The sequence below is a fragment of the Malaclemys terrapin genome, chromosome 3, assembly GCF_027887155.1.
Source record: "Malaclemys terrapin pileata isolate rMalTer1 chromosome 3, rMalTer1.hap1, whole genome shotgun sequence".
Lineage (NCBI taxonomy): Eukaryota > Metazoa > Chordata > Testudines > Emydidae > Malaclemys > Malaclemys terrapin.
Window position 1 is genome coordinate 147,581,410 of NC_071507.1, and position 23,901 is coordinate 147,605,310.

The following is a 23,901-nucleotide window of genomic DNA, read 5'->3' on the forward strand; positions in this document are numbered from 1 at the left end:
TCATGTTTCCATACATCCACCGCACAGGCGATTCCTCCGATTTGTTTTGGGACAAGATCACTATCAGTACAAGGTACTTCCTTTTGGCCTTTCCACGCCCCTCCCCACCCCCGAGTCTTTTCCAAAGTTCTAGCAGTGGTGGCAGCCCAGCTCTGCAAGCAAGGGGTCGTGATATACCCATATTTAGACGACTGTCTGCTCAAGACCCTCACTCGGGAAGAAGCCATCGAAGCCACGGGAAAGACAATGTCACTCTTTACAAAACTCAGTCTTCAAATAAACATTCAAAAGTCAATGGGTGACACCAGTACAAGAACTAGAATTCATTGGTGCTCCCCTAAACACCTTGGAGGTGAAAACTTCACTACCACTACACAGATTTGCCACCCTCGTGAATCTGATCAACACTATGGTGAACAGTTCACAAACATCTGCCTGGACTTGCGTCCAGCTGTTAGGCCACATGCAGCAACCACCTACGCTATAAAACATGCCATACTACACATGCACTGCCTACAAGGGTAGCTCAGGACAGTGTATATCACACACAAAAACAGTTTGAGCAAGCCTCTCAGCATACCATGAAAGGTCAAGGACTGTTTACGGTGATGGACCCATTCACATGACATGTATGCAGGAGTCCCCTTTCTACAGTTTTCCCCTGCAATGATAATCACAATCCTCCTTAGTGGACTGGTTCACCAATCTAAACAACCTCACAGCAAAGGGCAGATGGTCTCCTCTGGAATCAGCAGTGCACATAAACACACTGGAACTGTGAGCAGTTCACAACGCATCTGCACACTTTTTGCCCATGATCAAAAACAAAACCATAAAGATCCTGACGGACAACGTCGCTATATAAACAAACGGAGGAGCGAGGTCACACTCCCTCTGCATTGAGGCATCAAGACTGAGGAACTGGTCAACATCACCATATCAGCTTCCTACCTACCAGGATGTCAGTACACTACAGCGGACATATTAAGCCGAAAGTTTTCCCTCAATCATGAGTGTTAAATAAATATCTTGGTGATACAAGACATATTCTGACAATGGGGATTTCCCACCATAGATCTATTTGCCATAAGTCAGAACAACAAATGCCCAGCATTTGTTCCAGGGCAGAGTTGGGGCTAGGATTTATGGGTGGTGCCTTCCTACTCAGATGGTATGCTCTTCTCCTTTGCGCTTTCCCTCCTACCCCATTGTTGTCCAGGCAAAAGATTAAGACCGACCAATCCAAAGTCATCTTGATAGCTCCCACATGGCAGAGACAAACTTGATTCCCATACCTGAAGCAGATGTCGGCATCTTCACTGCACATTCTCCCACTTCTTCCACATGGTCTGTCACAAGATACATGCCAGATCTTGCACCCGAACCTGGAGATACTCCACCTGAGAGCATGGCTCCGTCAAGGTTCCCAGGTGAGGAGATGACCTGCTCAGAAGAGGTAAAGGATGTCTTGCTAAATAGCAGATGGTCAACTAAACGCTCAGCCTGCCTCCACAAATGAAAGAGATTCCATGCATGGTGCCAGAACAAACAGATTAGAGACACCACCTCCGCTCTATCACTAGTCCTGGACTATATACGTCAAATAAAAAAATTGGGTCTTTCACTGAGAATACACCTTGCAGCCATCACAACCTTTCACCATAAAGTCAATGGATTTTCAAGCTTGGCTCATCCAATTAGACAAGTTAGAGGTCTTCAAGTCACCAGGGCCTGATGAAATGCATCCTAAAATACTCACAGAGCTGACTGAGGAGGTATCTGAGCCATTAGCGATTATCTTTAAAAAGTCATGGAAGACGGGAGAGATTCCAGAAGACTGAAAAGGGGCAAATATTGTGCCAATCTATAAAAAGGGAAATAAGGACAACCCGGGGAATTACAGACCAGTCAGCTTAACTTCTGTACCCGGAAAGATAATGGAGCAAATAATTAAGCAAACAATTTGCAAACACCTAGAAGATAATAAGGTGATAAGTAACAGTCAGCATGGATTTGTCAAGAACAAATTGTGTCAAACCAACCTGATAGCTTTCTTTGACAGGGTAAGCCTTGTCAATAGGGGGGAACCGGTAGATGTGCTATATCTTGACTTTAATAAAGCTTTTGGTTCTGTCTTGCATGACCTTCTCATAAACAAACTAGGGAAATGCAACCTAGATGGAGCTACTATAAGGTGGGTGCAAACCTGGTTGGAAAACAGTTCCCAGAGAGTAGTTATCAGTGATTCACAGTCATGCTGGAAGGGCATAATAAGTGGGGTCCCGCAGGGATCAGTTCTGGGTCCAGTTCTGTTCAATGTCTTCATCAATGATTTAGATAATGGCATAAAGAGTACACTTATAAAGTTTGTGGATGATACCAAGCTGGGTGGGGTTGTGAGTGCTCTGGAGGGTAGAATTATAATTGAAAATGATCTGGACAAATGAGAAATGGCCTGAAGTCAATAGGATGAAAATGGCTTCCTTGTTGCCATCGTGACCACAAGACCTGTAAGAGATATTGGGGCCCTCATGGCATACCCCCCATACATGTTCTTTTTCAAGAATAAGGTCACTCTACGACCACATCCTAAATTTCTACCTTAAGTACCCTCTTTGTTCCACCTCAACCAACTCATCCATCTTCCCGCATTCTTCCCTAAGTCATATAAGAACAGGCAAGAAGCGGCACTCCAGATGTTAGAAGGGCACTAGCCTTTCATCTCGAAGAGACTAAAGCATTCAGGAATGCACTAAAACTGTTTCTCTCAACTACAAAGAGATCTAAAGGAGAAGCTATAGCTAAGCAAACACTCTCCAAATGGATTTCAGAGTGCATTCATCTCTACTACTACCAACATTCTACCAGGTTGCTGCCACATCGATAGCCTTCCTTAATAATGTGCCTATTATGGACATATGTAAAGCAACCATTGGGCATCAGACCACACGTTCATTTAACACTACGCAATCGAGCAAGATTCAACATCTGATACTTTATTAGGACTCACGGTCCTGTTATCGATCACACATCCAACTCCAAAGCCCCTCCTTTCCACGGAGGGACACTGCTCTACAGTCACCTGAAATGGAGCACCCAGAGGGACATCACTCAAAGAGGAAGAGAAGATTACTCACCTTGTGCAGTAACTGAGGTTCTTTGAGGTGTGTGTCCCTGTGCATGCTCCACTTCCCACCCTCCTCCCCTCAACTTTGGAGTTCTCACAGGCTCCTCTGCAGTAGAGAATGAACTGTGGGGAGAGTTGGCCATATAGCACTAGTTAACTGCTGCACAGGCGTGAGTCGGGGAAAGTGCATGTGTGCCCCAACTGGGTTCTGCTGTCGAAATTCTCCAACTAGAGGCACAGAGGCACACAATCACCTGAAGTGGAGCACCCACAGGGGGACATCTCAAAAAAACCTCAGATACTGCACATGGTGAGTGACCTTCTCATTACACAATTTCAGTAATTCAGAGAAATGTCTTCATATTAAAAACTATTGAAGCTGCACAAGATAGATGTGTTGTCTATGTGTCCATCTAAAGTTTAAGTCATCAATAATGGGAATGCTTTCAAGTGGCAACGGATGGGGCTTATAATTCAAAGCTATAAGGAAAAAAATAATTATCTTACATGGGAGATGCTGGTGAATCAGCTGGCCAAAAGTACAAATAGTCTTCTGCAATCATAGGTTCAAATCAAATCACTAAAGGCTTGAGGTACTAGTGCCTACATCTAGATGCAGGAACTGTAGTCCTTTACATCTGTTTCAGGGTCTTCTGATGCTGGTCATTCAGGAAGGGGCCAGTCTAAGAGAAGGAAGCATAAATCCAGATCTTGCAGATGCAGTTCCTCGGTGTCCTCCTGGGAGGAGGGACAACTGTTACATTCAGAATAGGAAGGACAGGAGATAGAAAAGGAGGAAAAGCTCTTCAAGTTAGAATTCTTCAAATCCATTACATCCCTAACTTAAAGTCATGGCAATACCTATGATTTGGATGTCTCTTTCAGAAAGAGTCCTCTGTCAGCAACTTTAATTTCTAATACTTCTCTGGATGCACTCTGGTACTCAGCAAGAGCCATGAGCTACATTGGAGTTATGTGTCAGTATATGTGGCTGTATGAATGAAGGACACCTATTCAGGCTAAAGTGACTTAAGCGTCATCAAAGTATTCAGAAGGAAAATTATTTGGGGAACCAGTGGATAAAGTGATGGCGACTCCTAAAATCAATGAAAACCCAGACTCCTACCAAGCTCCCCAGCAGGGAATTTTAGATCTATTACAAATCCAAGTAATCCTTTCAAAGTTTCCAGACCAGAAGGCTTAATAGACAAGAAAATCCCAGCTTCTCCAGGGGGAAAATGGTCCAGATCCAGAGGCAGCCAGTGCAGGGATGAGATATCCATAGGACCATCTGGTCCTCCTGAACATAACTCATGACTCACTGCCAAAGTAGTCTGGTATGGACTAGAGCATTAATGGTCATCTCCTCCTGTTTGCAGGTCATTGGCCTTAAATCATCTCTGATAATTGGGTTATAGAGATTATCCAGAGAGAGGGATCTGCTCACTCTCCCTCCTTCCAGATTTATCCCTTCTCCCAGTCCAGTGGGCCCTAAGAAGATTGGGGAAATGCAGTCAGCTATCTTTCATCTCCAGTAAATTGGGGCAATAGAAGCAGTCCTAGCCATAGGGAGGCAACAAGGTTTGTGTATTCCCTTTTGCTCCTGGTCAAAAAGAAATTAGAGGTGAGCAGGGCAGTGCTTGACCTGAAGCATCTCAACACGTTCCTGAGAAAGCTGAGATACAAGATGGAAATGTTAAATTCCCCCTGGGCGACGATAGATTTGAAAGATGCTTACCTCTATGTCCCCATTCATCAGTCTTGCTACAATTTCTCTGTTTTTGGGCTTTGAATCCTAGCACTTCCAATGCAGCTCATTGTACTTTGGCCTTTCCACAGCCCTAGCTTATTTACAAAGGTATGACTTGTCTTGATAGCTGTCCTCAGGCAGAGGGAAGAGTTTGCTTCTGTCAACTCCTGGATTATCAGTTGGTAAGGGTTGCATCCAGAGACACAGTAGTACAAACACTCTTGATTCCCAAAGACCTCTGTGCCATTCTAAACTGAAAAAAGACCAATCTGAACATCATGCAGTGGATAGCTCATATGAGGGTTGAAATCAACATGCAGTCTCTCCGAATTTTTATTTCTTGAGAGAGAGAACACAAATTGACTACTTTGTTCAGGATGGCCTGCAGTCTCTGAAAAGTTTTAGTTTGCTCCCTGATAACATTGTCTGGGATGTTCATGTCACGTGTTGACAAAGGGCAATGAGCCTAAGTGTACACGAGACCCTCTTCCAGTCACATCCACTGTCCCTGCCTCTTTACACCTTTTGTTCATCCCACCAGGAGAGTCCAACTTTCTCTGCGCATATTGTTTTAACAAGAGATTTCCCATGGCCAAGCTGGATAGAATAGGGCTCATATCCGATATTAGCCTCAAGGGATGGGGAACTCTCATAGTAAATTCAGTACAGGAAACTTAAACAGAACATGAGAGGAAACAGTATAAACTGATTAAGAGCTCAGGGCAATTCACTGTGGTCCCAGGGTACACTCCCGTGTACTAATCATTATAGACACCACTAGTGCAATGGACTATATGAACAAATAGAATGCAATCATCATCCCTGCACAATGAGGTCTACCTTCTGATGTCCTGGATGGAACAAAATCTCTAGTCCATCCAAACTCTACATAGTCAAATAAAAATAAAACATTGCTGCCAACTGGCTAAGCGGGGAAAAGCTAGATCGCGCATAGTGGAATCTTCACACAAGTGTTTCAGTTCCTGCTGAAGAAATTTGGGATGCTTCTGATGGAACCGTTTGCATTACACACAAATGGCAAAGTCCCCCTCCTTTTTCTCTCAATCAGGAGCGATCCAAGGGCAATAGGATACAAATGCTCTCTCCAAGCAAGGTGGTCAGTAGTCCTTCTGTATGTATCTCCTTTTCCTTTGTTACACAGAGCTATCCAGAATAATAAAGAGGGAGAGGGCATTGATTGGTAATATTAGTGGCTTTGTATTGGCCCTGGTTCTCTGATCTCCTCAGTATGGTTCAGCTGAACTCCATTGTCCTTCCTTAAGATAGGATTGGCATCCCACGGACCAATTTGTCACTCAAGTCAAGAGTACTTAAGACTAACTTGCCTGAATTCTGACCACTCTCCCATGAGAGAGAGAATACTCAAAGTATAATCTCCACTCTTCTGGCATCTAGAAAAGTTTCCACAAATTCTTTATTCTACGCCAGGTGGAAGTTCAAGCGGTGGTGCAAGATACTTAGCTTCTCTCCTCCTTTGGCATCTATATCACAGATCTTGGGATAGTGATCAAAGGAGGATCTGATCAAAGGTCTTACAGTTTCAGCATTAAAAGGATAAGTGGCTGCATTATCTAAGATACTTTTCTCCACAGGCAGGAAGAAGATCTCTTTTTGCTGTGATATCAGGCCTTTTCTAAGATTAATTGAGTTCCCCCAAGGTCCTCAGTTTTGCTCTTTATACCCTGAATCTGCATCCTTTTGATCCCTTCAGAAGGACTGCATATATTTCCTCCCCCACCAACATGGCTTTCCTGGTAACCATCAGCTCTGCCTGGAGGGTGTTGGAGCTTGGGGTTTAAAACTTTTTTCTGTTGAGGTACAGTGCAGCATAGTCCACTTTTATAAGGTGATTCTTTGAACAGATTGGCCTTTATCCACAAAATTAACTTGGATTTTCACAGAACCCCCCCAAATTGTATTTCCCTATTTTTTCAAAACCATCTGACCCAAGAGAGTTTTGGCAGATGTTGGGTATTCATAGAGGCCTCAAGATCTACATCCCTTGCACACAGATTGTTCAAAAGTCCAATACTCTAATATTCTCTATTATTTGGCATCTAAAGGAAAGCGGGTATACAAATCTGCTAGTTCAAGAAGGCTGATACAGTGCATCCATTAAGCTTCAGTCTCGCTCCAGAAAACAGCAGCAAAGCTCACTTGCTGTGAATAGTAGCAGCTTCCTGGGCTGAAAGATCTTACAAACTGTATGATGGAATCTGCAAAGCAGCCACTTGATTGTCCATCCATACCTTCTCAAAATTTTATAAGCTAGATATTGTGGCATTGATGGATGCTGACTTTGATAGGAGGGTACTCGATGCTGTGATCTTGTAGAAGTAGAGAAGGAGTTTTTAACCCTGTATGTAGTTCTGCTTGATTGCCAGCCTGAAGACACTGATAAAATCCTATTAGGTTAATAGATCTGTGGACCTTGTAAACCAAAGAGAATAGGAACATTTCTTGACTTACCGAAAATTTCCTTTCTCTGAGTTATAAGCTCCACAGGTTCCACCATTCCTTGTTTGGAGTATTTCATTGGCCAAAAGAATAGATCTTACTCTTTCAGTTCATTCAAATTGGTTCATAAAGAAATGCTCTGCAGTAGGAATTTACAGTTTATTGTTTTAGTTCATATAAGCTCATTAATAAATTTCAGTTCACAAGGGATATCTGTTGCAATGGAACCTGTTTCAGTGGCAGGCTCTTCAGTGTAGCTGGTGGCACCCTCTTCTGTCAGTGGCTGACAGGTCTGACATAGATGTATGCAGGCTGAGAGGCCATTCTTTGGACTTTGTAATTAAGATCGAGGAAATTTTTGGTAAGTCAAGATAACTTTTCCTTTTATGTCTATGAGAGAAGTTCAGTGGTCCAGGGATGTACTGAATGACCGTTACAGCCCTTAAGCACATGTGCATGGGTTTTCATTGAGTTTCCGTTTATTAGCATTTGACTTTCTTGACCCTTGTTCTCAATTTTCTGATTTTTGAACTATTTGTAAAATGTACATTTTTGCCACTACAAAATTCCAGAAGAAGTTCTAAGCAGTATTAGAACTTTATTCATTAACAGAATACTAATGAGGTTTTATTGAAAATCATTTGTGTTCAAGTATATATTGATTCTTATATAATTTTCGTATCCTTATAGAACCATTCTCATGATCATATATTAGATCCTGGAGACTCAAGAAAGCAACAGGCAAACCAGCACAATTACCGTACCAGATATGCATTGGAAGAAACTGCCAGGCCTGCTGAAGAGTTAGAAAATGGAAACAGTTCTTCAGATGTAAGACTCTGAATCAGTAGGCTACATTATAAATTGTTTACATTGTTATGCTAAATATTGTTGCTCAAGTTCAAAAGCAAACATTTTTATTGTTGATTACTTTGTATGTTTAAATTAGATACTGAGCTAACTTTTCACAGTTGTTCAGGTAATAACAAGTGCATTGGCAATCTTTCAACTATGCCTACAAATTTACTGTCGAAGTGGAAAGGTGTTAATTTATATAAACTATTTGTGTATATATATTTGGAATGCTTATTTTCAAAAGAAATTTAAATTACACCTGCAAATGCTATTTCAAATGTATTTCATTCTCCACAGAGTATAGTGGATCAAATTGAGTCAAAATCTGTATTTTAAAAAATGCCCAGAGATGAAAACATTGACAAAAACACAAAAGGTATTAAATTTAAGCATCTCAGCATACATTTCAGTCTACGCGGGGCAGACTTTTTTTTTGTATATTGAGTTTACAAGTTTAGCAAGGTTTACATGGAAGGATTGAAGTATGAATAGCTGATTTCTGTAGACTTGATACATCTGTAAATGAAACAGCAAAAACACAGGTGGAATCATATTATACAAATTTTATATATAATAAAATAAAATGAGAGAGGTCTGAAATAAAATACATAAGTGGGATAAGCTTCAGTAAGGGTTGAACTAATTATTTATAGCCAGAAGGATATAATTTCTATCATTTCTAATATAAAAAGTTTTACTTTCTGCAAGGTTTAAATGAAAAAAAAATCACTAAAATGCATGCATGTTTAAATTTATGCTGATCAAAATTATAACTGTATGTAAATTTTTATATTGCACTTTGATAAAGACACCTCTTCCACATACAAATATTGTGTCTAAATAGATTTCCTAAAAATGCAGCTTCAGATTTTTAAGTGTGCACAAATTTCTTTATGTGCCTAACTTGTACTCTCAAACCCAGGTTTGGATATGCATAAATTGTGTGTAGAGAGTTTTAAAAATATGTCCCTTGGTCATGGCACAACAAGCTGACTGTTTAGAAAGGCATGCAAAATTGAGGGGAAATTACTTGTTTAGACATGCATATTGAGCTTGAGTGTTTAAATGTAATCCTGGGTCTGTAGTATTTCATAGGTAAGAATATGACCAAATTCTTACACAAATTCAGAGACAAACCATCCCAGTATTAGCATGTGAGATTTACATGACATAATAAAATTGTTTCAACATACCTGGGTAGTTAGTCAGGGACCAGCATTATCAGTAGTTAAGGAAACTCTGCTCATCATTTTCCAACACAGAAGAAAGTTACTTTGCTGATGATAACATAAATGATTTAAAGAGAAATATAGGAGAAGGAGAGACGAAGTGTTGCAAAACCAAGGATATTCTTATTAATTGAACTAGTGCAGGGGTAGGCAACCTATGGCACGCGTGCCAAAGGCGGCATGCAAGCTGATTTTCAGTGGCACTCTCACTGCCCGGGTCCTGGCCACCAGTCCGGGGGGCTCTGCATTTTGATTTAATTTTGAATGAAGCTTCTTAAACATTTTAAAAACCTTATTTATTTTACATACAACAATAGTATAGTTACTGGTATATATTATAGACTTATAGAAAGAGACCTTCTAAAAACGTTAAAATATATTACTGGCATGCGAAACCTTAAATTAGAGTGAATAAATGAAGACTCGGCACACCACTTCTGAAAGGTTGCCAATCCCTGAACTAGTGTAATAAGGCACTTGCAATCTGCCTTATTTTGTACTGCCATTGTGTCCCCAATTTGTTCTAGAGGGGCATCTTTGGAGAAAGAGTAGATTAGATATCACAGTGTTAGGTGCTATTCTAAGAACCAAGATGTACGGACAGATAGCTGAATATTCAATTGTGGGTCACTTTGTTAGTATTGCAAATAAGTGGGCCAGTGTTGCTGTTGTCTTAGACATCCCTTGATTTTTGTTAAACACTTTAAAATGACCTGCTCTTAAAGGTAACTATGTAACAATGGCACCTTTTTATGGAGCAGTTCTTGAAATGTTAGTCATATTAACTTACTTCCGTGACAGAAATAAAGGCTTTTGACTCATTACCACTGCAGATTCAATGCAATGATGGGACATAAATCTGGATTTAATTTCGTCTCTAACTGTTAACTAAGTTCCAGTTGCAAGTTTTAAATCTCTTCTGTTACACTTGTGCAATACCCTGAATACAAAGAGGTTGCACAAGTGTAACTTATGACAGAATGTGGCCTCCATGGGCTTTATTGCTGATAGTGTATGAGAATGAAAGTATCCAAGTTGTCTTACAAAACTCTATGGGAATGTACAGATCTGGCATTTTAAAAGAAAAATCTTGTTAATTCAGCAGATTCAGCATATTTGAACTGAAAATTGATGCAGCAAACACTGAACTCCACAGTGCATTTTAGCCACTTCATAGTAGAAAAAAACTGAAAACATGATTAATATTTGTATACATTCTTACACTTAAACGTCTTGTTCTTCATTTTTGAAATATTTGATCTACATAATTGTGATACAGCATTAGAATAGGCTTTAATGGATTTAAGTCTCTTTTAAACAGATAACACAAATTAAACTATTCTTACCCAACATTCCAATTTAATTTAAGGTTCCCCAGCATGCTTGTATTTGTAATTTTTTTAAAATAATAGAATTGTATTTCCCTTCCAAAAAAGCCTTTTTGCAAATGAGCTATTCCAATGTATGCACTGTTCTTGTGAATAGACAAGATATATTTTAGCTATTTCTGTGGGATTCAGTGTTTGCTTTCAATATGTGGTATGAAGTTTATGCAGTGCATATAATATACATTATTTATGGTATACCTAAGCATTAAAAAAAAGTAGTTACGGTGGATGCTATGTAGCTAATTTCTACCTTAGGTCAGTGGACCATTAACTGGAAATATTTCTTTTTTTTAAGTTAAAAACCAAGATATTTGGGTCCATAGTATAAACTAAAACTAAATGGATGCATATATTTTTGTTACAGAAACACAAAAGCATTTGACAGAAAGCATTTATGCTGCTGTTGTATATTAGCATTACAGTTGTGCATAGATGCCCCAACTGAGATCAGAGCTTCATTGTGGTAGGTACTGTACATATGCAAAGTAAAAGATAGTACTTGCCCCAAAGAGCTAACAATCTAAATAGACAAGACAAAGAAACAGAGAGAAGGGCTTGTCTACATGGGGACACTAAGGAAAATTAATCCAAATTAACTAAAGGTGTGAATTTAAAGTGGATTAGTTACTCTGCATTAAATTCTGTGTGGACACTCACAATTGAAGTGGCTGAATTCACTGAATTAAAATAAACCAAAATGGCCACTTCAATTCTGAATGAGTGTGTTCACACATCATATATCAGAGGGGTAGCCGTGTTAGTCTGGAGCTGTAAAAAGCGACAAAGAATCCTGTGGCACCTTATAGACTAACAGACGTATTGGAGCATAAGCTTTTGTGGGTGAATAGTCACTTCGTCAGATGTGATGTTCACACAGGGGTTTAATGCAGAGTAACTAATCCACTTTAAAGTCACACCTTTAGCTAATTTGGATTAATTTTCTTGATTGTTCCAAGGTAGAAAACCCTCAGTGACTTCTGAAGGTCACAGGAAGTCAATAGCAGAACCAAGGACCTAGGTTTACTGGGTCCCATCCACTAGATTTCTGCCTTCCATACATTATACATTTGTTGTTTTTGTTCTTATTTAAATAGCAAAGAATTCAACTAAATCGCCTTAAAGAAAATATGTACTTAAGTTGAAAATTTGTATTTAATGGTTGACTTATAAGTCCCTGAAAGATAAAGCTTCTAATGGAAAGCTTCACAGACTTTGAATTATAATGGTTCTGTCAAGTATTAACTGTAATTATAGTTTTCAGTTTAACACCACAAAGTAAATATCTATCATTTCCTTGTTAGGAAGGAGAAGCAGTTGTTGCCAGTGGTGGAACATCAGAAGATGAAGAGAAAGCATGGCACAGTGATGGCAGTTCTAGGTAAGTGACAGAATATAGTATTAAGTAAAATATTGTAACTTTTAAGGATTCTGTCCTCTGCATGTTTCATTAGCATTAAAGAGCATTGTGCACATAGAAGAGAGCAGATACTTAAGAACTTATAAGATATGAAAACGGAGTCTTGCAGCTTTTGAGTGTTAAACAAATTCAGAGGAATATGTGAAACTTAATTTTTCAGGAGGTGTTTTCTAACCTTTTTGGTGCGGGTGGGGGGTATAATTTCAAGAGGGATTAGATCAGCGGTTCTCAAATTGTGGGTCGGGACCCCAAAGTGGGTCGCAACCCCCCTTGAATGGGGTCACCAGGGCTGGCTTAGATTTGCTGGGGCCCAGGGCTGAAACCTGAGCCCCACTGCCCAGGGCCGAACCAAAGCCTGAGGGCTTCAGCCCTGAGTGGCTCGTCTCAGGTTGCAGGCCCTCTGCCTAGGGCTGAAGCCCTTGAGCTTCAGCTTTGGCCTCCCTGCCCAGAACAGTGAGGCTCAGGCTTTGACCCCTGCACCCAGGGCAGTGGGGCTGGGGCAGGCTCAGGCTTCGGTCCCCCCTCCTGGGGTCGTGAAGTAATTTTTGTTGTCAGAAGGGAGTTGTGGTGCAATGAAGTTTGAGAACCCCTGCATTAGACTAATCTGAGGTGGCAGTTGGGGATTTGGAAAGGTGAAAAGGAACTGCTAATAGAAAGCTACCTAGTCTTCAGGTAAAGCTTTTGGTAGTTTTCAGGTAAAGCTTTCTCTCTCTATTCTGTCAGTAGGACATAATGCATCCAGCTTTGTGGGCAGCTCCTTTAGAGAGAGAGGTTTACAGGTGTAGACAGTAGCCGACTGGTCAAAGATGCTCTATACAGCCATGCAACTTAGTCCTATGAAACTAGAAATGGGCACTCTACTCCAGGGCAGGCAGCTTTCAGGTGGTTAGGGAAATGAAGAGGAAGGAGTTAGCAGGGAAGATGGACCAAAAAAGCAAGAGAGCAAAACAGAGTTTAAGCCAAAAAACAAAAAGAAAAAACAAGAGAAGGAAGAGAAAAGACTGAAATGGATAACAAGAGAAAATATAACTACCAATTTACACGAGAGAAAAGGTGAGTGAGTTAATATCTTTTATTGGACCAACTTCCGTTTGTGAGAGAGACAAGCTTTTGACTTACACAGAGCTCTTCTTCAGGTCTAGGAAATGTACTCCCAGCATGATAGCAAAATGCAAGGTGGAACAGATTGTTTAGGATATGTACAGTAGTTAGCACATATTGTAAGGGACTGTTCAAGGTAATAGCCCATTAACACCTCTGCAGTCATTGGACAAAAAAGGCGGGTCACAGATTGTTGTGATAAGCCACACATCCTGTGTCTGTATTCAGTCCATGATTTTTAGTGTCTAGCAGAGTAATGAATTTAAGCTCCCAAGATCATATTTTGAAAGTGTTCTGCAGGTTTCCTTTGAGGATGAGGGCTGATAGGTCAGCTATAGAATGATCGCTTTGTGAAAAGTGTTCACCAACAGGTGATATGGTGTTTTTGTCTTTTATCATTTTCCTGTGTGAGTTCATTTGAGAGTGTAGTGATTGTCTGGTTTCGCCTACATTGTTGTTATTGGGGCATTTAGTGCACTGGATGAGGTACCCCACATGTTGTGATAGGCATATGTAGGATCCATAGATTTTGAAAGGTGTGTTGTATGGGGTATTGATCAGTGTAGCAGTGGAAATATGTCTGAAGATTTTGCATCTGTTGTTCTGGCAGTGTCTGGTGCTGTTTTCAATTGGTGTGTCGTTGGGGAGCTTGTTTCTGATGATGAACTTGGAGAGGTTGGGAGGTTATTTGAAGGGCAGAAATGGGGTTCAGGAAAGATTTCTTTCAGGATGGATTCCCCATCGAGTATGGGTTGTAATTATTTGATGAGTATGGGTTCCTGTGTGGAGTGGTAGGTAGGTAACAACTAGGATGTGTGGTCAGACGGGGTTTTATATCTGTATTGAAGCAGGTTCTCTCGGGGGTTTCGGTTGGCCTGTTTCATGATATGATCTACTTCTCTGGTGGAGTGTCCTTATTTGGTGAAGGTGGTTTTAAGTGGGTTAAGGTGTATATCCCAGACTTTCTCCTCAGAGCATATTCTGTGGTATCTGATTGACTGGCTATAGATAATTGATTTCTTGGTATGTTTGGGGTGATTACTGAACCTATGAAGGTAGGGGTGGTGATCTGTGTGTTTTGTATATATAGTTGTTGTAGGCATCCATTATTAAAGCTGATTGTGATGTTCAGGAAGGGGTGTGTGTGTGTGTGTGTGTGTGTGTGTGTTTTCTAGAGAGAGTTAAATGGACAGGTAGTGGTTGTTGAAGTTGTGTTGGAAATCTGTGAGGGAGTTTAAGCTGTCTGTACAGACGATCAAAATACAATTGATGTTTCCCTGTATATCATTGGTTTCATGGTGCATTTGTCCAGAAATTCTTCAAGGTGGCTTATGAAGAGATTGGCATATTGGAGAGCCATCCTAGTAACCAGGGCTATTCCTATGATTTGGACAAAGTGTTTGTTGTTGAATGTAAAATTGTTATGGGCGAGGATGGAATGGATGAGTTTGACAGTGCATTTGGGGTAGATATCTGAGGGTTGTCCATTGTCTCGTAAATATTTGAGGCAGGCAGCTATGCCGTCATTGTGAAGGATGGTGACATATAAGGAAGTGACATCTAATAAAAGATACTACCTCACCCACCTTGTCTCTCTAATATCCTGGGACCGACATGGCTACAGCTACGCTGCACACAATTTATATTGTGTCAAACTGTGTTGGAAGATGGATAAAATATGCATCTGCCAGTTCATCACAAAGGGACTTCAGTCAGAAAAGGCTGAGAACAACTGTACTAAGGAAATGTATTCAGTTTTAACTGTTTGCCTAATAATGTAGGATTTGGTTGCTGATACTCAAAATTACTATTAAGTAAAGTTGAAATAAGAAAATAATAAAAATTCTGCCCAACCAAGCCACTTTAAAAAGTTTACTAGATTGAAGAGAGATTTTCTGGAAAGAAAGGGGACAAAACAAAACTCTTCCACTGTTTAAAACAAAAGGAGGAAATGCACCTGGAAACTAGACAGTGAATTTAACATCAGTTGTGAAGGAAATAGAAATGCCATCTAAATTGATTTGGAAAGGGAATACCAAGAAATATTTTGTTTGATTTAAGATAGTCTGGGTATATTTAGGAGGGGAATGGGAGAGATCATTGTTAAATAATATGCTAGAGTTTGAAAATACTGCTGCTACATTATGTTAGATGAAATAAATTCGATTTTCAACAAGTAATTGGCAAGGATCTATATTGGAGAATAATGGTGGTGGCTACTGCAGTTGTTGATTGTATTATAGCATTACCTAGAGGCCCCAATCAAGGTTTGGAGCCCCATAATACTAGGTACTAGAAACACACACAACACAAAGTCACTTCTTGCCCCACAGAGCTTACAGCTTGAGTATAAGACAACAAAGATGGAAGAGCACAAATTATCAATGATAGGTATGTGTAATGAGCTGTGATCACTGTTTACCAACTGCCTAAACATTGTTCCGACTGCTAGGAGTAAATGGTAGGTCTGCTTAAATCTTGTGCTTGTTGTTTGTAGCATTACTGATCCATGTGTTTGTTACCTCTGTTTTGGATAATTATATGCTTCTGTGAACTGCAAACCCGTTACTCTCAAAGGAAGACTTCAGAATGTTGTTATATGCAATCATTTTGACGTTTAGGGACAAATCAGTCCTCCTTGAGCACAGCCAAGTAGCCCAGCTGTGTTCTAAGGAGTTCCATAGGAGTTGAGGTAATGGAATCCTTCCTAAGCTGCTGAGTTGCACTATGACCACAACTGTAGTTCCACTGTGTCCAGTGGCCCCATTTCATGGAGGAGCAACTACTGAGCTTTTGGGTGCTTCAGGGAATCTTCATTTACCAGTTTTGTATTTGGGGGGGATCAGTTTATAATTTATCCTAATTCAGAGGGATCCATTTATAGAGCTAGTGAGGTAAAATAATAAAAATAAGCTGGAGGTAGAGTTAGAAATAGATACCCATTGCTTTTAAATTAATATTAGTGTTTTAATTTCTTATAAAAGAAAGTTTATATGTCAAGAACTTAAACTTTGTCAGGTGTGTAAATATTCAATTAAGGCTTCCACATCACTGTAACTGTCCCGTTACCCTGATGCGTCAAATCTCCTCTTTTCCTTCCTTTGCTCCTCCCCATGAAAAACATTTTAACTACTGCAGGTAACAGTCAACACAAGAAGAACATTACATACTGGCCTGAAAACAATCATGCCAATGACATTTGGAGGTTGCATGCATTGAAAAGACACATCTTCTTTGAGTGGCTTTGCATATTCCCACTGATGGGTAGGGCACTGACTGATACAGTCTAAAGAAGAACCTTCTTTAAGCGCAGTGCCTATTAGAGCATTTGCACGCCCCCTTCCATTCCCCTTCCCTCCCCCAGCATTTCCAACCACTGCTCCAGATAAAATGAACTGCTCCAGTCCTTCATTTCTGTGGTTTTTTTTCTCATACCATAGTGCATTTTAGGATTGTCTGTTATTGTTAATGTTAGTATAATTAACAGTTTACAGTTAAGATAGGTTAGATTTTATGTTTGGTTCTGTGGAGTAGCACAGATCCGAAGAAGAAAAAAAATGGCTTTGAAAGATGTTTCCTGTTCAGCAGTCTTCTCTCTTCTTACATGACTATTCTTGTGCCTCAGAGAGGGTCATTCTCTTTCTGGATGTTCCATCTGTTGGACTTTCACTCCTAGAGTATGTAAGCAGAGACCAGATTGCAGGTGGCCCTGCTTAAGGAGGTTCTCACTGGTAGACCTTCTGGTACAGGGAGCTCTTTAGATCTCAAGGTTAGGGGGCCTATATTGGCACCAACTGCATTGTTGAGTAAACATAACCTGCCTAAGAAGTCCCAGGGATCCATGCCATCGTCAATTCCGGTTGAAGTCCTACATTCAGATCCTGATTCATCATATCCTTCTGTTAAGGTTGCTAAGATGTCAAAGGCACTGTCTAATCCAACTGCAGCTAAGGACCCTATGTCAAATCTGTTGGTTCTGATGAAGAAGGTGAGGGAGAAGAGGGCCACTGTCATGCAATCTGGTTTATTGGTCCTTCCAACTTGGCTCTGTAGTTCACTGTGCCAATTGTGAGACCTAAATCAGTTCCATATTCTACTTTAGGATAAAAGATTATGGACAAAAGACTCTTTCTGGATTCAGTGGTGCTGAAGCTGGCAAGATTAACCGTGTGGTCTTTCTGAGCCTCAATAACCATGTTGGATCCAAAGAGGAGGGTTATCATAGTAGCAGAAGTTCACTGTGCTGCATCTGATCTTTTTTAAGATCTGAGTGAGAGATCATTTGGGGATAGGAAAAGAAAGACCTTAATGGTTCTAAGATCTAAGTCATGTACTCCTGAAGAGAGGAGGAAAAATATTGTGAATTTTGTCAGGAATCATTTGCTACCGCAGATCTTTCTTTCCCTTCATCTTCTGGTGCTATTGTTATCCCCAATAAGATTCATTGCGGATCTGAGGTTGGATCCACAATTAAGAGGATTAAGAAAGATTTGGTTGACCTGAACCCTCTGTTTGTGCCACCTACAATTGGTTTTCTACAGGTTTTTTGGACAGTTTGTACTTCCACCTCCTATGTTTTCTGACTCTAACTATTGAAGAGACAAGTTTTGGGCTCCACCTCAAGAGTTCTTGGATCATCCACAAGATCAACAAACAGGGAGTTGCTTATCTGATTTTGTTGTATGTTGATGCAATCAGTTTATGGGACTGGTGTATATTACACAATGTCTATCCTATGGCCCTGCATTTGGCAGGGAAGGGCAATGTGTTGGCAAATTGCAGAAATAGCAGGAAGAATTCTCAGATGCACGAGTGGATGTTAAAGGGCCAGGTGATGCAAAAGATTTTCTCTAGTTTGGGTCAGCCTGTCCTGGATTTGTTTGGAACCAGGTTCAACAAAAAGTGTCGTCTTCTTTTTTTTTTTTTTTTTTTTTTTTTTTTTTATCAAGAGGAGGAAAGGTCAGTCCATCCATTTTGGATCTTTCCTAATGCACTGAGGAAGGGCCTTCTGAATGTTTTCTCCTTTCTATTAGTTCAGGAGGTGGTGAAAAAGATAAGACAGAACAAGGCAATGTTGATTCTCGTTGCACTAGCTTGGCCAAGACAGCTGTGGTATACGGACCTGCTTCAGCTGTTGAAAGGAGTGTATAAACTGCTTCTCTTATCTCTGGATCTGTTGTCACAGCAACGTGGCAGAATTCTTCATCTGGATCCCCAGTCCCTGTTTCTTCATGTGACGGCCTGGACTATCAGATGCTGACAAATGTTGAGAAATCTGTTTTGTTGGTTCAAAATGTTTTGCTTAACTCAGAACAGTCTACGAGGAAATGTTACCATTTGAAATGGACTAGATTTGTCTTTTGGATGAAGAGGATATCTGAGTCACCGGTTATAGCTTCTCTTGTGTTTTGGAATGTGTGATGGGTTACCTACTTCCTTTCAGTCTACAGTACAGGTGGGAGCAGCATGCCTTCCGTCTTGAATAGACAGATGTGCACTAGTTCTGCTTGAGCTAGCATGTTAAAAACAGCAGTGTAACTGGGGGTAGCACAGGCAGTGGCTCAGGCTAGCTGCCCAAATATGTACTCAGGGTGTCTGGGTTGGTAGAACTATGCTTCAGTCTTTGTTTTACTTAGGACTTTTCCCACCACCTACTCGTCAGGCTACTCATAAGTGGCAATATGCTTAGTCATTCGAAGAAGAAGTGAAGGTTGGTTACTTATAACCAGAGTTCTTCAAGATGACACTGCATATTCACATGTCCTTCCTACAGTCTTCTGTTTCTCAGAGTCCTATATTGGTTTCTCTATGTCTGTAGTGGAAGGAACTGATGCAGTAGAAGACTGTGTCCTTTTTTAATAGCCTCTCCCTCAGAACATTTGCGAACACTGAGGGATAGGAACATCATGGGATATCTCACAGATAATAGATGACTTCAGGAAACTCAGAAGCGTGCTAAATAAGAAGAATGCCCAAGCTATCTTCTCAGCGATGATTTCAGTCCTGTGAGTGAAGGAAGACAGAAGGCAGAAGATTCTGGAAGTGATCACTGGGTAGGTAAGGGGTGTGAGGCGGAGGGTTATGGTTTTGTGAAACATTGGTCCACTTTTTATGGGTAGAGGGGACTATAGTTGGGAAGACCTCCATCTCAGTAGGAGGGGAGTCAGTCTCCTGAGAGACTGGCTGGCTAGAGTAGTCAAGAAAGTATTAAACTAATCACAGAAGTGGAGGGTACAAAGAGGAAATATACAAATACTCATTTAGCACAAAATCAAGATGATGAGAAGAAAATCAATCAAGAAACCAAAGGTGGTTCTTCAGTGTCCCTATTGATGCTCTACTGTGGTGTATCTACACTCCTGTGCTTCTTATCTGAGAATTTAGGTAACAGTGTCCGTTCAGTCCATGCATGCACTCTCCCTCCCTCATGGTCTGTCTTGAGGTTATCTAGCATGGTGTGGGCAAACCCCCCTCAGTTCCTTCTCAACCACCTTTGGCCTTGAAGGAACTGAGTGAGCAGTTATCCCTTCCTTATCTGCGTCATTAGCATAAGTAGTGGTTGTTTTAGTTTTCTTTTGTTCTCCTTAATAGTTGTTATTTCCTTTTTACCCCATTGGGAGAAAGAACTTTAGTTTATGTTTCCCGTCCTGTCTGGGGGGATTCTTCCCCTCTCCGCCCTCCGTCCCCCCAGGTTTTTAGAAGACTCTCAATTCTTTCAGTTTAAATAAAAAAAAAAAGAGAGAGAGAAGAATTTTCTTTTGCATTCCTCACTGCTAGAGGGTGATAGCCCCCCGTCCAGGGGCATGCCCAGCTCTCTCTGCTTCAAGAGGTGCCTCTCCTGCAAGGAGTTGATTCCTGTAATGGACAGACACTCTCGCTGTGTCCAGTGCCTGGGAGAGTCCCATATCCCTCAGAAGTGTTTCCTCTGCCACTAGCTAAAGCTGAGGTCTCACAAGAACTGGGAGCTGAAGTTAAAATGCCTCCTTATGGAGAAGGAACTTCAGCCTCCAGGGGACTCTGGTGCCAATCCCAGATCATCGCTGGAGCCTTCAACTTCAAAGGGGGTAGAGTCACAGAAGAGACTGGCAGAGTCCTCCCCTTCCCCCCCCCCACGTGGTAAAGTCTTGAGAAAAAGGGCTCCAAGCCCCCAAACTGAGTCGGCTACCTAGAGGGGGTCCCCAGTTCAGCCATCTTGGCACTGGAAGCACTGAAGCACGATACCCAAAAGCATCCGGGTGCCTCCACCATGAGCTCTGTCACACCACCTAGAGATGTTCTGAGGCAGCCGTACCACCCACTAAGGACAACAGCAAATACTGTACCTCCTCTAAGGGAGCAGCGCCGAGCAAACCTTTGGTCTAGGGAACACTTCGCATTCTTACACCAATACCCCGATCAGCGCCACTCTTACCCCATGACAAGTCTGACAGTGACCAGGAGGATGTTTTTTCCCTGGCCCAATGTCACAATACAAGGGTCCTCCTCAATTCCATCAAGCTGAGCCACGATTGTGGTATGGGTCCCCTTGGCAGTACCACCAACCATGCCCCTTCTCACCCATCCTCAGGGCCGTATTGAGATCCTTGAGCGACATATGGATCCTGTATTTTGTGGGCATCTTTTGTCTTTCAGAAAGAGTTTGCTAGACGGTCTCCTACAGCGTCACTGTCCAGAGCCCCCAAACCAAAGGAAGAGGTAACTTTTGAGGAACTGGCGGAAAAGCTCAAAGGTGAAGCTACCCCTCCAGCAAATTTTTTTGTCTTTGCTGGATGAGGCTGTAATGTCCGACCACCACCACTACTAGTTGATGATTTCAAGAACTTCCAAGATCTTACTCAGTGGATTGCGGATGAGCTGCAGATTCCCCTACAGGAGGTGGCAGATACACATCACAAGCTGGTGGATATTCTGCACACCATCTCCTTGCCCAGAATTGCCCAGCCAACTAATGAGGCGATTCTAGATCCTCCCATCGTTATCTGGCAGACACCAGCTTCCATCACACCAACTGGAAAGAGAGACACAAAAAATACTACATCCCTCCCAGAGAGGCAGACAACCTGTTTCAACATCCGCAATCCAACTCTATCGTAGTGGACGCAGTCATGCGCGAGGCGAGCAACATCACACCAAGTCAACCCCATACGATTGGGATTGGAAAGGCTAGATCTCTTTGGGAGGAAGGCGTATTCATTGGTGACATTGCAGTTTAGAATTGCAAGCTGTCATGACCAAATATGATTTTATTAATCATGGGAAACGCAATGCATTTCTGGAACATTTACCAGAGACACAAAAGGAACAGCTTCAGGCCATTGTCAGAGAGGGTCAGTTAGTAGCCTGAGTGGCGCGACAGACTGCACTGTACGCAACCAATACAGCGGCCTGCTTGGTCTTCACAGCAGTGGTAATGACAGGCTTCTTGGCTACACCTTTCCAAGTTGCCCAAAGAGCTGCAGATGATCTGGTGGAAGATCTCCCGTTTGAAGGGCCCAAGCTCTTCACAGAGAAGACAGACTCTTCTCTCCACACCTTGAATTCTCAGGCCACATTACCTCCCTGGGAATCTACTCTATGGGACAGAAAAGAAGATGCATCTCTCAGCCACAGCACAGGTCATGACCTTCTCAATACCTACCTTCTCAGCACTATTACAAGCTGCAACACAAGGGGCCCAGAGTTCAGAAGTGGAAGCAGTCAGCACCCCAATCTGCAACATCTCAGACTTCCTTTTCTAAGCACTTCTGGTTGGTTGGTTGGTTGGTTGGTTGGTTGGTTGAGGGCCCGAACAACTATACATTGCAACATCAGCTGCCATCTACACACCTGCCATGCCCCTTCGGAAGTCGCCTGGCCCTCTTTCATAGCAACTGGGAGAGGATAACTGCTGACAGATGGATCTTGAAGATTATTTCGAAGGGTCATGCCATTTAATTCATGTTCCTCCTCCATTCCCACGCTCCTTTCTCATCCCTCTTCAGAGACCCTTCTCACGCGAACCTACTTTGCCAGAAAATATATCTGTTACACCTAGGGGACATAGAACCAGTCCTGGCACAACTTGGGGGCAAGGGGTTTTACTCCCATTATTCCTTGATCCTCTAGGCGAAGGGACATGGGAGACCCATTCTAGATCTCAGGGTATTAAATATATGAAGATGCAGAAGTTCAAGATGGTCACAGTAGACCATCTAGAGTTAGCCATTATTCCAGCTTTAGAGCAAAGAGATTGTTTTTCAGCCCTTGACCTACAAGATGCCTATTTCCATTTCTTGAAAAGACTGTCACACAGGAGATTCCTACAGTTTACCTTCGGGCAGGACCATTATTAGTACAGGGTGTTCCCATTCTGCCTCTCGTCTGCATCCAGGGTATTCTCCAAGGATCTCTCTGTCGTAGCGGTGCACATTGGGCATTACGATCTACCCATACCTAGACAACCTGCCTCCTCAGGGTTCCCTCATTTCAGAACACAGTACAAGCCATCCAGGCGACTATGCACACATTTGCACAGCTGGGTCTGTAGCTCAACTTACAGAAATTGACCCTGACCCAGTACAGGAACTGGAATTTATTGGTGCCAACCTCAGTACAGTACAAGCAAGAGCATTACTCCTTTTACGCAGACTCACCACCCTTATGAGTCTCATAGAGAAAGTTCAGGCCAGCCCTTAAACATCAGCCAGGAACTGCCTTCAGCTAGGTCATATTGCAGCCTGCACCTTCGTCACCCCAAACACTGGATATTCATGAGGTGTCTTCTGATGTGGCTCACTTCTGTCTATTCCCCGAATGGGGATAGACTAACCAAACTGATGTCACTGCCCTCTACAGTAAAGCATTCCCAGGACTGGTGGAAAGACCCATCCAATGTCCGAGCAGGCATTTCATTCGTGCAGCCACCATCGCCACTGTCTCTAATGCCGTATGCCTCCCTAATAGGCTGGGGAGCTCACTTACACAACCGCAAGGTTCAAGGCAAGTGGTCTTCCACAGAAGCGACCCTCCATATCAATGTTTTGGAGCTAACGGCAATCAGGAACGCCTGGGCACACTCTTTGCCTTCCATCAAGAACACCCATTCAAAGGTCATGATGGACAATATGACCTGTATGTTTTATGTAAGTCGCCAGGGTGGCACCAGATCTCCCTCACTCTGCACGGAAGTACTCAAACTTTGGAATTGGTGCATCTGTCACAATATGCTCATCTCAGCTCTCTATCTACCAGAGATACAAAATGTGACAGCCAGCAGTCTGCCGGTACTTTTCTCACAACCACGAATGGGAACTGAACTCAAAGATGCTTTGAGTCATATTCGCCCTTTGGGGAACCCCAACTACAGATCTTTTTGCCACTTACTGGAACAAGAAATGTTGTCGTTACTGCTTTAGGGCTGACCTGGGGAAACATTCACTAGGAGATGCCCTCATCCTCCCATAGGACAGGGACCTCTTCTATGTCTTTTCCCCATTTCCTTTTGTATGCAAGCTCCTGTTGAAAAATCGATGAGACAAAGCAAGTTATTCTGAGTGACCCCTCCTGGCCAAGACAAG

The 23,901-nt window shown here is 41.9% G+C and overlaps 1 protein-coding gene across 2 annotated transcripts in view; it reads left to right on the plus strand.

Moving 5' to 3' along the window:
• The window catches only part of PHIP (pleckstrin homology domain interacting protein), a 334,660-nt gene that overhangs the window by 212,168 nt on the left and 98,591 nt on the right, over positions 1-23,901 (plus strand). For both annotated transcript variants that reach the window (XM_054021954.1, XM_054021955.1), the window contains exons 21-22: positions 8,046-8,186; positions 12,129-12,205. In XM_054021954.1, the coding sequence (XP_053877929.1) occupies positions 8,046-8,186; positions 12,129-12,205 (218 nt within the window). The remainder of the gene's footprint in view (positions 1-8,045; positions 8,187-12,128; positions 12,206-23,901) is intronic.